Source organism: Canis lupus, chromosome 7 (genome assembly GCF_048164855.1).
Source record: "Canis lupus baileyi chromosome 7, mCanLup2.hap1, whole genome shotgun sequence".
In the NCBI taxonomy this organism is placed as follows: domain Eukaryota; kingdom Metazoa; phylum Chordata; class Mammalia; order Carnivora; family Canidae; genus Canis; species Canis lupus.
This window is the reverse complement of record NC_132844.1, coordinates 60,531,878-60,545,105: the sequence shown is the minus strand read 5'-3', so window position 1 is coordinate 60,545,105 and position 13,228 is coordinate 60,531,878. Positions and strand designations below refer to the sequence as shown.

Sequence of the window (13,228 nt, the reverse complement as noted above, 5' to 3'; positions counted from 1 at the left end):
CTCAGGGTAAGCAAGACTTGGGTTCTAGTGACAGTGAAGGACAATATGGCATTGTGGTTTCTAGTGCAGGCTCTCGAGTCTGACTGCCTCGGTTTGAATCATAGCTTTACTAACCAGTACAAGTAACACAGAGATGGGACAATTCAGTGTGAATGTCATAGTTTCTTTTCTTTCTTTTTTTTTTTTTTGAATGTCAGTTTCTATGGAACTAAAAAATGGGCCTTGGGAACAGTTAGCTGCAGTGAGTACCCAAAAGACATGTTATAAATTTAATTAACAGGACCTCTTAAAAACAGAGCTAATTTCCAGAGAAAAGAAAGCCATCATAAAAGCTGTGTTGGAATGGACAGTGAGAGATTTTAAGTAATACATGTGTATCTCGTATCTTTTCATTTCTCCCTGGCACTAAGAGTATTAAAAAAAAAAAAAAAAAAAAAAGGTGATGTGACAGCTTCAACTGTCTTTGTAGTACATACAGTTCTACCTGCCTTCCTGGTAAGAAACACATATCAGGAAATGCTCAAACATGTTTCAAAGCAATTAAAAATGAAAAAAAAAAAAAAAGTGGAAGCCATTATTTTAGAACACAGAATGTGTTTGCAGGTCCCATGCATACATTTCTCATTGAACACACTGTTCCTGCTGCTTCCAAGAGCCTTAGCACATCAGACATTGATTACTTTGAGGAGGGAGGAACATCTGGAGTTCTGCAGTCAAGGCAGGCCCTGGTGCAGACTCTGGTCCAGAAGATCAGAGCATTCTCAGGCCTAGGCACCAGCACTACTAGGAGGCTTGGGAATCACCAGAAGCAAACAGAATCAAGGAGATGAGCTATCTGGGAAGAATGGGGAAAACTGTGAAAGTGACTGAGTTTCCACTATCAAGTCTTTAAAAAGGTTTAAAAGTTCCTTTAACACTGCCTGACTTTCGTTCACATTAAAAACACTGTCACTGTCAATTGACTGCCAACATTCAGATATGAATTTAGATATATCGACCTATACTACAGAAAGGACAAAGAAATTAGAAAACACATAAAAAGTAGATACTTACTGTGCAGCAGACAGTATATAATGCATGGCAACATCCCCAAATAAGACCATCAGGGGCTTCCGGTCTTCCAACTTGCCCTAGAACCAATTTTAGGGAAACACAAATAATACAAACTTTATTATTAAAAGCCTCCAAGTACTAACATCTTCTATACCTATAAAATAAAAGATAATGATTTCATAATTTCTCACAGTCTCAGAGCTTAACTAAACACTGGAAAAAAGGCTGATCCTTTAAAATCAACACTGGGGAGCACCCCGGGTGGCTCAGCAGTTTAGCGCCACCTTCAGCCCAGGGCCTGATCCTGGAGACCCAGGATCGAGTCCTGAGTTGAGCTCCCTGCATGGAGCCTGCTTCTCCCTCTGCCTGTGTCTCTGCCTCTCATGAACAAATAAATAATATCTTAAATAAATAAATAAAAGGCTCCCCATAGGGAACTTGCTTCTCCCTCTGCCTAGGTGTCTGTCTCCTCTCTGTGTTTCTCATGAATGTATACATTAAAAAAAAAAAAAAAAAAAAAAAGGACAGTGCAGCCACCACTTAAGATTCTTGGATGTGGGAATCCCTGGGTGGCTTATCAGTTGGCACCTGCCTTCGGCCCAGGGCGTGATCCTGGAGTCCCAGGATCGAGTCCCACGTCAGGCTCCCTGCGTGGAGCCTGCTTCTCCCTCTGCCTGTGTCTCTGCTTCTCTCTCTCTCTGTCTCTCATGAATAAATAAATAAAAAGATTCTTTGATGGAACATTGAGTTTTAAATTTTAGTATTACTTTCATCTTATTTCCTCAGCATGAAGTACCAAGATTTATAGTAGTTTCAAGAACCAGGTAGCCTGGTAAATCTCTGTATATAGTGCCAATGGATCCCTAGAATATCGGCAAACTACCAAAGGGGTAGGAGCAGGCAATTAAATTGGTGTCAGGTAAAAATAAATCCCAAATTTTCCAATGGCTTCCTACTACAATGTACAATTAAACAAACACACACTCCCCTAAGAAATTCTGAGAGGACAAAAGTCAGTTTGAAGTGGTAACTTACTTTTCTGCTGACTGCAATGAGAAGACACTCAGCTGCTCCCAATTGAAGTTCCTGTTCATTCAGAAGCAGGCAGAGCATCTCTAAGAGCTTACAGTTTTCAGCAGTAATATGACTCATGGACACCCAGTCAATGTAGCCTGCTAGAGTATTCAGAGCTGCGATTCCTACTCGACAGTTTGCTTGAGCCTGCATGAAAAGAAATAACTTAATCATTAAGTCCTCACTGGTAACAGACTTCAGGAAGGCTGTGGTTATACCTGAGCTCCTTCTATTCTCTAATTCTAAAAAGAAAACGATTAAAAAAAAAAAAGTACTCTTTTAACAGCCACTGACAGGGAACTCAAAGGTCTTCTTTTGATGCACAACCACTTCTCAAACAACAGCATTCTCAATGTCTGTAAATAGGACCATATCGGCATGTGTGGCTATTTCATCTCCTTTGATAAACTGGAAATACTGTAATTCTAACTCCCTTCTACCAGTGATCACCTAAACCAAGGCTGAGGTCACCCTCCACTACATATGTATGCATCTCTGTACCTGAAAGCCTCAAAGAAGTCTCCTTCCAACTCCACAAGAGCTCTTACCTTTGACTCCTGAGAATTATCTGTCTTCTGAAAGAAAAGAAGTATAAGGATCCAATGTTTTTAATGAGCAAAAGGCTACATAATAACTTTCCACCCACTTAATAAAGTCCCTTGAATAATGATTTTAAATACAGACTCAACTTTTAAACTTGGAAAGGAATACAACTGTACATGAACATAGTAGCTGATATTCCCCCTAAGGACAGGTTATTTCAATTTTAGCAATATGATAGAAAGTTAGTATCTAAAGAGCTTACACAAATTTGTTACAACATGAAGTCCACAAAGTTTCAAAGCAAGGATTTTACAAAGAAACACAACTAACAGATGAATAAATAAGGCTCCACATGGCTAGTGATCAAAGAAACATAATTCTGGGAAACGAAATAGGGGTGGTAGAAGGGGAGGAGGGCGGGGGGTGGGAGTGAATGGGTGACGGGCACTGGGGGTTATTCTGTATGTTAGTAAATTGAACACCAATAAAAAATAAATTAAAAACAAAACAAAACAAAAAAAAAGTATGAACATTTTTCCATATTCAAATAAAGACAAGTTATTCAAATAAAGACAAGTTATAACTAGCAAAAACATATTGAAATGATGTAACATATTGAAATGAAAAAACAAGAAACAAAATGAAATGAATACAACTTATGACTATGAATGTATGGACATAACTACAGGAAAATCACACACAAAAATATCACATGCTAAATAGATAAAAATGTTCAGTAAACGTACAATTATAACTGATTTTTACCCTTATACTTCAGATTCCGTAAATAATACAAAATGCTTATAATTTACACGTACAAAATTAATACTTCCCCAAAAAACTTCTGAAATTAAAATTAAGAATGATTCCTGAAGACAGCTAAATGGGAACAGAAACAGGAGTAACAGTTTCTGAAGTACCTGAAAACTCACTGCCATTAAGACTATAAAGGATTTTTTCTTCTATAATTCCTTTTCTCAACTTTTATGAAATACATTTGTTAATAAAGGACAAGCATTAAGCCTTCATCATCAGTGATGGAGTAGAGAGAAGCAGAACCCTCTCACACCAGCATCTACTGATGTTGCCCAGAAGGAAAAGGAATCCAAGTGACGACACCCAAGTCTAGTCTTTGTATTCATCGACATCATTGTTTACCATTCAACCTACTCCCCAAACAAGAAGGAGAGAATGGAGGGAAGGAGAAAAGCGATGGAAGAAGGGATGCAACTTCTCAAGCAAAAGCTGTTGTTCCAGGTACAGAACATGGCCCTTAGTGAGCTCTGGTCTTGGACACAAGAGGCAGTCCGCTTTAACAGTTCTTTTTTTTTCTTTTTTCTTTTTTTTTTTTTTTTTAATTTTTTTAAAGATTTATTTCTTTATTAGAGAAAGAGACTGAAAGACATAGAGAGGCAGACACAGGCAGAGGGAGAAGCAGGCTCCATGCACCGGGAACCCGACGTGGGATTCGATCCAGGGTCTCCAGGATCGCGCCCCAGGCCAAAGGCAGGCGCTAAACCGCTGCGCCACCCAGGGATCCCTGCTTTAACAGTTCTGAAGGGAATGGAGACTGAGGCTAAAGAAAATCACCACAGTGGATGTGCTTCTAATGTCTCACACCATCACCAATCAGCCCTGCTTGGACATGTTGGCTAGGGCATCTAAGGAGTCTTAATTTGTTCCCCTTCTCCTAAAGATTAAATCTCCTAGAGAAGGAAAATACCTCCTTCACCCTTGATAGCCATACATTTTTAAGTGCCAATATTTTCCTGGTATTTTCTTTTGAAAAATCTTGGGGAGCTATTTTGAGGGAAATAGGCCATTCTATGATAAAGAATGGGACTTGAATTTCACCACAACCATTTATTAGGGGATCTTCAATAATTATTCTCTGAACCTTAGTTTCTGCATCCATAAAATGGAGACTATAACTTTTTGACTCTTAGGGTTGCTTTGAGGATTAAATAACACATGAAGTGCAAACAAGTATAATGCATATATTAGGTACTTACTATGAGTTCCTTCCTAACCCAAAGAGCTCACAGTACCTTCTTATCACTTGTGTTAGTAGCTGTGCTTCTCTAAAATTTACCAGGGGCATAAAAAAAAGAACTAAATTTAATTCTATTTTGTGAAATAAGTACGAATAAGAATTCTGGATCAGAATTTCTCTTTTTCTTTTTCAGGTGAGGGTAGGGAAGACAGAGGGAGAGGGAGAGAGAGGATCTTAAGCAGGCTCCACATTCAATGTGGAACCCAATGCAGGGCTGTTAAAAATAACAATGCTTGGGCAGCCCTGGTGGCCCAGCACTTTAGGGCCGCCTTCAGCCTGCGGTGTGATCCTGGAGACCCGGGATTGAGTCCCAAGTCAGGCTCCCTGCACGGAGCCTGCTTCTCCCTCTGCCTGTCTCTCTATCTGTGTCATGAATAAATAAATAAAATATTAAAAAAAAAAAAAATGCTTGGAAAGACAGTATGTGGCATGCCCTTTTCTGCAGAAGAAATACCCTGCCAGGGAGAATAAAATATAGATACTTCCCATTTTTTGAAAGTTTGTGTCATGCAACTTTGATTTTCATAAGACCCAGATTAGTACCTGTTTTCTCTAACTGAAAGAAATGTGAAGAGGATTTTTTACTTTTAAAAAAGGGCACAACATGAAAACAGCTTTCAGCACTTGTTTTACAGGAACACCTTACAGAGGCACCACTACACTCCTTCCCTAGGCACTACACTTAGCATCTCAGCATCTAGCAGCCATAGCTTTGAACTGTGTCAGTGAGCATCTGTGCTTAATCTTGATTTATTTTGCGTATCTGTTAGCAAGATGTGTCCTTAATGTGTCAGAAAAGCTAAAAAGAGGTTATTTTTGAGGGGTCTGGGAATGCTAAAAAAAATTATTCCATATAAATTAATGGTAATTTCTTCTTCATTTTATGCCATTTGGGCTCACAAAAGGTTTCAAAGGAACACTCCCCTTTCAGGTAGCAGGGAGAAACCTGTACAAAGAATCATGTGGTCAAGATGAATAAAATCTGGCAATTTCCACTGCAAAAGGGACCAAGACTAAATACAGCATCAAAATTTAATAGGGGTGCTACCCTGACCTACCGGAAATCTGGGCTTTAAATACTTTAAATATTAAGAATTAACCATTTTGGAGCCCCTGGGTAGCTGTCAGTTAAGTGTCTGCCTTCAGTTCAGACAGTAATCCAGGGTCTGGGATCAAGCCCTGTATCAGGCTCCTTGCTCAGTGGGGAGTCTACTTCTCCCTCTGCCTCTGCCCCCTGCTCATGCACTCTCTCACTCTCAAATAAATAAGATCTTTAAAAAAGAGAGAGAATTAACCATTTTTATACTATTTTAAGAATTTTCTTACTATAAAGCATTATTTTTTTTAACATAGAAACTCAATGACCTGTTACTTGAAAATTAGTTCCAGTTTTTCCTGTCATCTGTTTCTCTTTTGCTTTTAAGTTTTCTTTTGCTGAACTAGACACCCTAATTCCTTGCTGATAGATTAATTTAACCTTAAAAAATAAACAAAAGGGGATCCCTGGGTGGCTCAGCGGTTTAGCACCTGCCTTTGGCCCAGGGCGCGATCCTGGAGTCCCGGGATCGAGTCCCACGTCAGGCTCCCTGCATGGAGCCTGCTTCTCCCTCTGCCTGTGTCTCTGCCTCTCTCTCTCTCTCTCTCTCTCTCTCTATGTCTATCATAAATAAATCTTTAAAAAAAAATAAACAAAAAACCCACTCATACTAGAAAATAGAACTTTTGGGAGATAGGGTATCCCTTACCACTTGCCGGTACTTGTTTACATTTTCTTGAAGTGTGTTAAGTAGAAAACTGAAGATCTTTTCCATGTTCTGGGTTAATGTTTGCTGGATATCCCTTCTTCTTTGAGGGGGCAGGGTCTGAAAGGTCACTACATCCTCTGCCAGTCGTAGAAGGATAAACATCACTAATTCTGTTTGTGTTTCCTGTATCAATAGAAATAAGCTAATTAAACTGAAACATCCTTTTCACTATAGGTATGCCCAAAAGCTCTTTTCTGTTGACAAAACAAACTCCAGAACACCCCCTCCCCCAATAAACTGAATTGGTATAGCTGTATTTTATACCCCTTGTTTGGAAAGGGTGTCCAGTTCTATTAGCATATCAGGCCAATGCTGTGGCCACTCCCGCTTGATCATTTCTACTACGATTCGTGACAAAACATCTTTAATATGGTTCTCCTCTTCCAAAATATCCAGTGTTCCCTGAAAAAGATTAAGAGACAATAAGAGGTTTACAAGACTGAATTTAAAGAACCTAAAAAACCAAAAAAACCTGCACTGTGAAAGTGTACAGAACTCATCAGCAGGCTTGCCTTTTAAACTAAACAGAGTAAACAAACTTGCTCTCCAGGTCTGAGTCACTTGTCCTGCATTCTCATTAACCATTTTCTTCACTTGAAGCTTAAGTAAGGGCTGCATCAGCTAATAAAGTGACTGTCACACAGAGCAAGGAAGACTTCATTGTTTTCCTTTACAAACCGAAAAGACTCTCACACTGTTTTCATTTTGTAAGAGCGCCAGAGTACAGAAACAAAGAGGACAATAAGAAGCTGATATAATGAAGAGAATTAGGAGAAGCAACTAAATATTTTACTGATAATTCTAGCATTATAAGACACGCAAGAAAAGTATTTCTGGGACTTTGTTCTACTTAAGTTTGATATCAAGTTTAATGAATTAGAATTACTATCAAGTTTCCCAAGAACTAGCAAAATACAAATCCTAAATTAATAATTCTGAAGGGAATTTTCTTCTATTAAAGGCACCCAACTTTGGAGAGGAAAAGATGGGAATTCAACTTTCCATGCTATTTGTAAGAAAGAAAAAAAAAGGCTGTAGATTTTAAGCATGTTTAAAGTCATATCCTAATTCCTGATACAAATCCATCCTGCCTATTTTGTTTTGTTAAAATCATACAGTAAAATTTGGTTTGGAATAAAAGGAAACAAACAGCAAAGTGCAATCTACTTTAAATCTAAGAATCTTGTTCATTTGTTGAAAATGTTTAATATTTTCTGCCCTGTTGAGCATGCTGTTTGACCTATGCAGAACTAGTGAATTTTTACATAAATGCTGAAGAAGTCAAAGTCACACTTAGTCTAAACTACCTTTAAAACACAAGTCTTCCAACCAACCATTCCTTACATTTGCAATCAGCTCCATGACACTGTTCTTCAGATAGACTTTCTCCAATCGAGACATGCTGTTCCACCGAAACCTGGCCACCAAAATGCGTAAGGTCAGAGAACCACATTAGAAGTCTTCAAAAGAGACTAGCTTTGATTCTGTTATATTATGTTAGTGAACTAAAATATTATACTTCTGATTTTGTACCTTTAAAGAAAGGACAAGAACAGTCCATGTTCAACTAAAATGCTGACAACAGAAAAATTCTTGAGAAAAAGTTCTGTATAAGAAGTGGTCCACTAACTGAAATTTACAGGATTTGTACACAGATTAGCTGATTTTACTGATAGACCAAAAGCAAATATCTACCTGGGACAACTACAACAAATATAGTTGCTTTTCAGAAACTACAATGTTGGGGTGCTAGGGTGGCTTAGTCAGTAAAGCATCTGCCTTCAGCTCGGGTCATGATTCCAGCATCCTGCAATCGAGTTCTGCATCAGACTCCCTGCTCTGTGGGGAGCCTGCTTCTCCCTCTCCCCCTGCCTGCTGCTCCCTCTGCTTGTGCGCTTGCTCTGTCAAATAAAAAAATCTTAAAAAACAACAACACATTATTGATACCACTAACTTCTCTCTCTCTCTCTCTCTTTTTTAGACTGTGGCTAAGTCTTAAAGCTGACTCTTTTGGGAGATGCTAGGGGTAGAAGACTCAAGTTAGGAAGGGTTTTCAGGGATCCCTGGGTGGCGCAGCGGTTTGGCACCTGCCTTTGGCCCAGGGCGCGATCCTGGAGACCCGGGATCGAATCCCACATCGGGCCCCCGGTGCATGGAGCCTGCTTCTCCCTCTGCCTGTGTCTCTGCCTCTCTCTCTCTCTCTCTGTGACTATCATGAATAAATAAATAAAAATTAAAAAAAAAAAAAAAAAAAGGAAGGGTTTTCAGTTTTTCTCATATAATTCTGCTTTGGATTTGCCATTCAGAGAAGGAACATGCTCAAACTTTAAAAAAAAATTTAAAAGCGCAATGCCTAATCAGAGATTTAATTACCTATACAAAAATAAATAAATAATTACCTATACACTCTTTTATTTTAAAAAGACTCTGAGATCTGCTGGTATACAGTGGGAGCTCAATACTGATTGAACCACTATCAGCTCATATTTGTAGAATGCTTAGTATGTACTTAGTATGTATTCTACATGGATGAAGAAACTGAAGAAGAGAAAGGTTAAGTCTTGAATAAGAGTACTCTTGAGGTTATGATAATCTCTTGGGAAATCATTCCTTTCTTCTCAGTGATTGATCTTCTCTGCTCACCTAAAGATTATCTCTATGAGTTATATAAGAAATAAAGACTTGCTCTCTCACAGACTTCAATGGTACTGTCCAAAAGCTCCTTACTTGACAACGTGTTCCAGGATTTGAAGGCCAAAATGTCTGACGATGGCAATTTGTGTTTTCTCAGCCAACCTCAAGCCACAGGGGACACAGATAGGGCACTTTTCTTTAAATTCTTCACAGAACTGCAACAACAAAAGTTAGTATTTCCCTTAGGAGGCAAGAGACAGTGGGGATTAAAAAAATTTTTAAAAACTTCATCTTCTCCACCTGAGCTATATATTTAAACTGCAAAATCTAGATCAATAGTATATGAGTAAAGAACTGGGCAGCCTGGGTGGCTCAGAGGTTTGGCGCCTGCCTTTGGCCGAGGGCATGATCCTGGAGTCCAGGGATTGAGTCCCATGTCGGGCTCCCTGCCTGCAGCCTGTTTCTCCCTCTGCCTGTGTCTCCGCCTCTCCCTGTCTCTCAAGAATAAATAAATAAAATCTTAAAAAAAAAAAAAAAAAAGAACTGATAAACATTCCTTTCACTTTGATAGTTACAAATTTGCCATGCCCTGGCCAATAACATTGAAAATAGTCTGACCTATAGGAGTTAAAAATTATTTGTTAGAGATGTACTCCAGAAGTATATAGGGGTGAAATGACAACTTCTAGGATTTGATTTAAAAAAACAAAAGGGAGGAGTGGGGGTGGGAAGCAAATGTGGCAAAATTTTTATAACTCTTTAATTTAGGTGTGGGGTATATACAAGATCATTGTAGTATTATTCTCTTTACTTTTGTGTATGTCTTTAATATTTCATAACAAAAAAACAAATAGAACACAACTGTTTCTCATTCCAAATCTTGTGGCAAACACTGTATGGTGTTAAAAGTAAAGTTCCTTCCAAATGATGTTCACTGTACATTTAAATGTGACATCATTTAAAATTACTAAAAACTTTAAAAAATAACGTGCACAAGTGTTTTTCCTAATGGTCATTTCTCACAATCCACACACGTAGTTTGATGTGGGAATGAGTGCGCAATTTATTACCATCCCAATTTGTATTAGCATTCCCAAACTGCAATAGAAGAGTCAGTCCCAAGAGCTGAGCATGCGGACTCAAGAAAACTACTTTCAGGAAACCAAAGTGCCCTTGTTAAAATGCAAAGTAAGTGGTAGAAGTTCATCTTTGCGCAAAATAGCCTGAGAATAGAACAAGTAAAAGAACGTGGGGGGGAGGGTGTGTGAGAATGAGCCCAGAAATAACCCAAGACACAGAAGAGAATTAGTGAGAGGGGTAAGAATGTAAATAAAGTGGCACTAGCGGGGCTGGAGCTCGGCTAGGATGGGTCAGGAGGATGCAAGGAAACGTTTAATGCAGGGGAGACCGTAAAGAATGTAGCTGGTGTTGGGGACGTACGTGACGGGCACGTGCGCCACGGGAAGGCTAGGGGACGTGGGGCTTGGGGTAGTAAAATAGAAGCATCGGGCTGTGGTGTGGGTAGGACTAAAGAGAAGTGGGGAGAGGAGAAGAGAGGGCAGTAGCAAGTGGTAGTGAGAGGAGGAGCAGCAGGGAACCAGAGGGTCCCGAGAAAAGGGCAGGCGCGACTGGCAGAGAAAGCCCGAGTGAGAAGAAGCGCGGAGGGCGAGGAGGGGAAAGGCTAAGGGCCCCCGGGGGTTGCAGTGGGAGGTTCAAGGGCCGCGTGGGCGGGAGACCAGCAGGGCTTCAGGCGGCGGGGCGGGGGGGGGGGGCGCTGGGGCTAGGGGAGGATCTTGGGGCAGGCCCAGGACGCCGGACCCCTTCTACCTTGAGGGCTTCCAGCCGGTAGCGCTGGGTGGAGCTGGGGTCCATCATGACCGTCACCGCTTTCACCAGCTGCTCGCACAGCGCGTTCACTTGATCCATCGCCATGGCTAGTGCCACGCGCCGCGAGCGCGCACCACGGCCGTCCCAGGAGCACGAGGCACCGACCGCTCCCTTCGGAGGACCACAAGCTGGTACCGGGCCGCGGCGGGCTGGGGGGTGGGGAGCGGGAGGAGGAGCGTGAGCTGCAGAAGCTCCAGCCTGGAAGGAGCGGGGGCTGCGCACGCGCCCGACTCGCCACTGCGCACGCGCCCGCGGAAGTGGCGGCTCCCGTGTGACGGTTGCTCCTGGGTGGGCGGAGCGGAGAGCGGAAGGGCTGCAGTGCGCAGGCGCGCCAACGGCTCTTTTGCGGCGCGCGCGCTGTCTAATCTCAGTTCCGAGGGCTGGCTGTTGAGCGCGCAAGCCCTGGCTAGTCCGGCGGGGCGGTGCGGGCGGCTTCCCCAGCCAGGGTCGTCTGGGACCCGTGGTCCGTTTCTCCGTCATCACGGGGAATAAGTTTCTGGAAGCCGACTGGTCCTCTCCCGGAGACGGGGCAGATAGTCAAGACGCCTTCGTCTTCCTTGAGTGGACAGCGAGCCCGGCATCTCCGGCGTCCGTGCCTGGCAGTTTTTCCAGGTGACTGCCCCATTGGTAAGAGAATTTCGAACCGCTCGGCAGACTTTTCATGTTGTCTTGGCTGTTGGTTTCGTGCTGTAGCAGTGGCTGATGATGACGTTGGGCCAAAATTCGATGAAACAAACGCATGCTTACGGAGACGTAAAGGCCCGGTATGGTTCCCTGAGAGGAATTTTCTTGTGGGAAAGTGGTATTTTAGCTAGCTCTTAAACTTCCCTCTTCGCTTGTGCTTATTTTCGTTAGATGTGTTCTCGCCTGACGGGCACCAAACTTATTTGGTACAGATGGTGATAAGTCGAGATATTTGAAGATGAATAATTGCAATTATTGAAGGCTTGTGCAGTTTGCATCATTTGAAGTGCTACGTATAAGACTTCAGAGCAGTGTAATCCTTATTCGGAAAAGGGGGGGGGGGTTTGGCAGCGAGTGTGTTTCATTTTTTTCCATCTTTAAAAAGCTCTTGCTTTCTCCAGCAAAATACATAAACTGAAGACTTCATCAGATTCATTTTCTGTTGAAGTTTGCATATTGGGTTTGTTTACTCAATAAAATGTTTGCTGGACTTAAATCACTGCTTCCTATTCATACTCCATTTCTGCCATTTGCATCTCGTGTGGTACTTCCCTGGTAAGTTTAGTGTATGTGTGTGAAAATGTGTTTACTATTTTTATTCTGGCATCACCATCTGTTCCAGTGCAACACAAAAGCCACTTCATGGTGAGGTGATTTCTGACATGTTATGGTTGTAACTTACAAATGTTTAAAGTTACACATTCTGCCAGTTTTCAGTGAGTGGAATTTATAAGGAATTAATACCTTGATTATTCAGATTTTTAAATTTGTTGTATTCTTTCCACTAATCTTATGTGATTTTTTTTTAAGAGTACAGTTGAGTGCTTACTCAACTGTATAACCTATGTGTCTCATATTTAAATCACCAATTACTGGTGTTTCCATAAGTATCTTATATACTTGAGGTCTATTGTTTCCAGTCTCTGCTACATATTAGAATTGCCTGGAGACCTTTTAAAAATCACAGTGCCCAGGTTGCACCCTGTTTTGTGCTAGCTCAATCTATTATCTTTAATTAATTTAAATAACATCTGAGTAATATTGATATTTGGCTTCTACCACCAGAGATCGTAATTTAATTGGTATTTGTGTGTTTTGTGCTATCTCAGCCTAGCGATGGTAATGCCATGGTTAGAAATGCTTGGGGGCACACTCACTTGGGCTCCAGTGAGCTTCCCACAGACACCTCCTCTGTCCAAACCATAACAGTGACCTTCAGGAAACTTTGAAAGAAAAAAAAAAGTTTATTCTTTACAAGCCCTGGAGATCACAAGACACAGCAGTGAGTACACAGCAAGGTTACAGGTAGTGAGGGACCAAGCTAGCACAGGCTGGGGGTTTTACTGGGGTTGAGGGTGGCCATCAAGAGTTTCATGGGTGAGCTTATTTATTTATTTTAGATTTTAATTATTTGACAGAGAAAGAGAGCACAAGCAGGGGTAGTAGCAGAGGGAAAAGGAGAAGCAGGCTCTCTGCTGAGTAGGGAGCCTGATGT

General features: G+C 41.3%; 2 protein-coding genes across 5 annotated transcripts in view; one reads left to right on the top strand and one right to left on the bottom strand.

Annotated features, from left to right (window-relative positions):
- The window catches only part of XPO5 (exportin 5), a 51,372-nt gene extending 40,081 nt beyond the window's left edge, over positions 1 to 11,291 (bottom strand). Inside the window, exons 1-8 of one of the 2 annotated variants that reach the window (XM_072832881.1) lie at positions 10,990 to 11,291; positions 9,256 to 9,377; positions 7,873 to 7,945; positions 6,793 to 6,930; positions 6,469 to 6,651; positions 2,676 to 2,702; positions 2,089 to 2,274; positions 1,054 to 1,130 (exon numbers count right to left, since the gene is read on the bottom strand). In XM_072832881.1, the coding sequence (XP_072688982.1) occupies positions 1,054 to 1,130; positions 2,089 to 2,274; positions 2,676 to 2,702; positions 6,469 to 6,651; positions 6,793 to 6,930; positions 7,873 to 7,945; positions 9,256 to 9,377; positions 10,990 to 11,094 (911 nt within the window). In that variant the 5' untranslated portion in view covers positions 11,095 to 11,291. The remainder of the gene's footprint in view (positions 1 to 1,053; positions 1,131 to 2,088; positions 2,275 to 2,675; positions 2,703 to 6,468; positions 6,652 to 6,792; positions 6,931 to 7,872; positions 7,946 to 9,255; positions 9,378 to 10,989) is intronic. The other variant, XM_072832882.1, reaches the window with a different exon arrangement.
- Positions 11,292 to 11,371: 80 nt separating this feature from the next.
- The window catches only part of POLH (DNA polymerase eta), a 35,804-nt gene continuing 33,947 nt past the window's right edge, over positions 11,372 to 13,228 (top strand). For all 3 annotated transcript variants that reach the window (XM_072832885.1, XM_072832884.1, XM_072832887.1), the window contains exon 1: positions 11,372 to 11,676. The gene's annotated coding sequence lies outside the window, so the exon portion shown is untranslated. The remainder of the gene's footprint in view (positions 11,677 to 13,228) is intronic.